General features: G+C 40.6%; 1 protein-coding gene across 2 annotated transcripts in view; it reads left to right on the forward strand.

Moving 5' to 3' along the window:
* Positions 1–1,547, forward strand: part of LOC107562470 (NF-kappa-B essential modulator-like) — a 6,692-nt gene that overhangs the window by 1,450 nt on the left and 3,695 nt on the right. For both annotated transcript variants that reach the window (XM_016247109.1, XM_016247110.1), the window contains exons 2-5: positions 1–184; positions 268–548; positions 639–710; positions 906–1,085. The exon at positions 1–184 is cut by the window's left edge and continues 1 nt beyond it. In XM_016247109.1, coding sequence (XP_016102595.1) covers positions 1–184; positions 268–548; positions 639–710; positions 906–1,085 — 717 coding nt within the window. The remainder of the gene's footprint in view (positions 185–267; positions 549–638; positions 711–905; positions 1,086–1,547) is intronic.

Below are 1,547 nucleotides of genomic sequence, written 5' to 3' on the forward strand. Positions count from 1 at the left end.
ATGGTCCAACCACAGCCGTCAGGTGGTTGCACTCTGCAGTGGGAGCTGACTGGAGAGGAGACTGTAGGTGCCGAGGGTCAAGGGTCACTGATGGCCAGTTCGCAGGGGTCTATGAGGGTCCCTCCTGAATTAGCGGGAAATGAAGTGGTTAATAGACTCATAGCAGATAATCATCAGCTACGAGGTGAGACTTAAGAGATTGTCTATGCCAGACACATTGCCTATTGATAATGTAAAAATGCATAAACAACTCTAAACGTTCCACAGAGGCTCTAAAGCGAAGCAATGATGCCCTCAAAGAGAGATGTGAAGAGATGGAGGGGTGGCAGAGGAGGTCGAGAGAGGAGCGCGACTTCCTGAGCTGTAGATTTCGTGAGGCCAGAGCTTTAGTGCAGCGACTGGCACAGGAAAATCAGAGCCTGTTGGGACAGCTCAACCACAGCATCAGTCAAACAGAGAGTCCACGTGTCGGCATCTCTAAAGAGACTGGAAATCAATGCCAGGACCAAGAGCTGAAGTGCACCAATGTCCTCATGGACTCACCAGAAGTAGGTTCTTTTGTGAAGCATTTGGAACTTGCAGGAAGTTGTTAGTTCATTGAATTAAAATTAACATCCCTTGTTTGTTTCATTCCACAGGTATTAAATGAAGCTGTACTGACAGACCGATCTGAAAGAGATGCTTACAGACACACAATGCCTCAAAGTTTGGTAATTTACCACTCTATATGTGAAATGTAACAATGAGTTTGTCTGTACAACAGAGCTTTATCAGCATTAAGTGCTAATCTGCTTTGACTTCTTTTGGGTGTGGTGTGTTTTATCCTCCTCGTTTTTACTGTGTTAAAGTACTGTCCAAACGTAGCTAAAGATAAGGTCATCTTTACAAATCTCTTTACTCTTTAGCCTGCTGAGGGCTCTAATGAATTTCTGAAATTGCTGAAAAGTCACAAAGAGAAGCTGGAGGAAGGGATGAGGGTACTGAGGAGGAGGAATGAGGAGCTGGAGAAGGAGAAGGCAGAGAATGAGAAAGAGAGAGAAAATCTCCACACCACTGTGGAGCAGTTACGCTCCAAACTCACTCAGGTAGAGCATTTATTTTCCATTTGTTTATTGATACAATTAGACATATCATGTGGGTCCACAGATAACATGTCCAACACCTTTTCACTTGAATCATTTTTATTCATGTTTTAATTTCATCTTTAGGCTTTTTTGGAGTGAATTCTACAGTGTAATAGTTGCTCAACTAAAACAAGGTCATACTAACTGCATTTATAATAATTATACAAAATTATTGTTTAGATCAGTTCTAAATGATATGTTCAAATGTTTGGGGTTGGTAAGATTTATTTGTTTTGAAAGATGTCTCGTGTTCACCAAGGCTGTATTTATTTAGTCAAAAATACTGTAAAACAGTAATATTATTTCAGTTTCAAAATAACTCTCTTCTGTGTGAATATATTTTAAAATGTAATTTATGACTGTGATGGCAAAGTTGACTTTTCAGCAGCCATTACTTCAGTCTTCAGTGTCACATGATCCTTC

Source organism: Sinocyclocheilus grahami, unplaced genomic scaffold (assembly GCF_001515645.1).
Source record: "Sinocyclocheilus grahami isolate Dianchi unplaced genomic scaffold, SAMN03320097.WGS_v1.1 scaffold824.1, whole genome shotgun sequence".
NCBI lineage: Eukaryota > Metazoa > Chordata > Actinopteri > Cypriniformes > Cyprinidae > Sinocyclocheilus > Sinocyclocheilus grahami.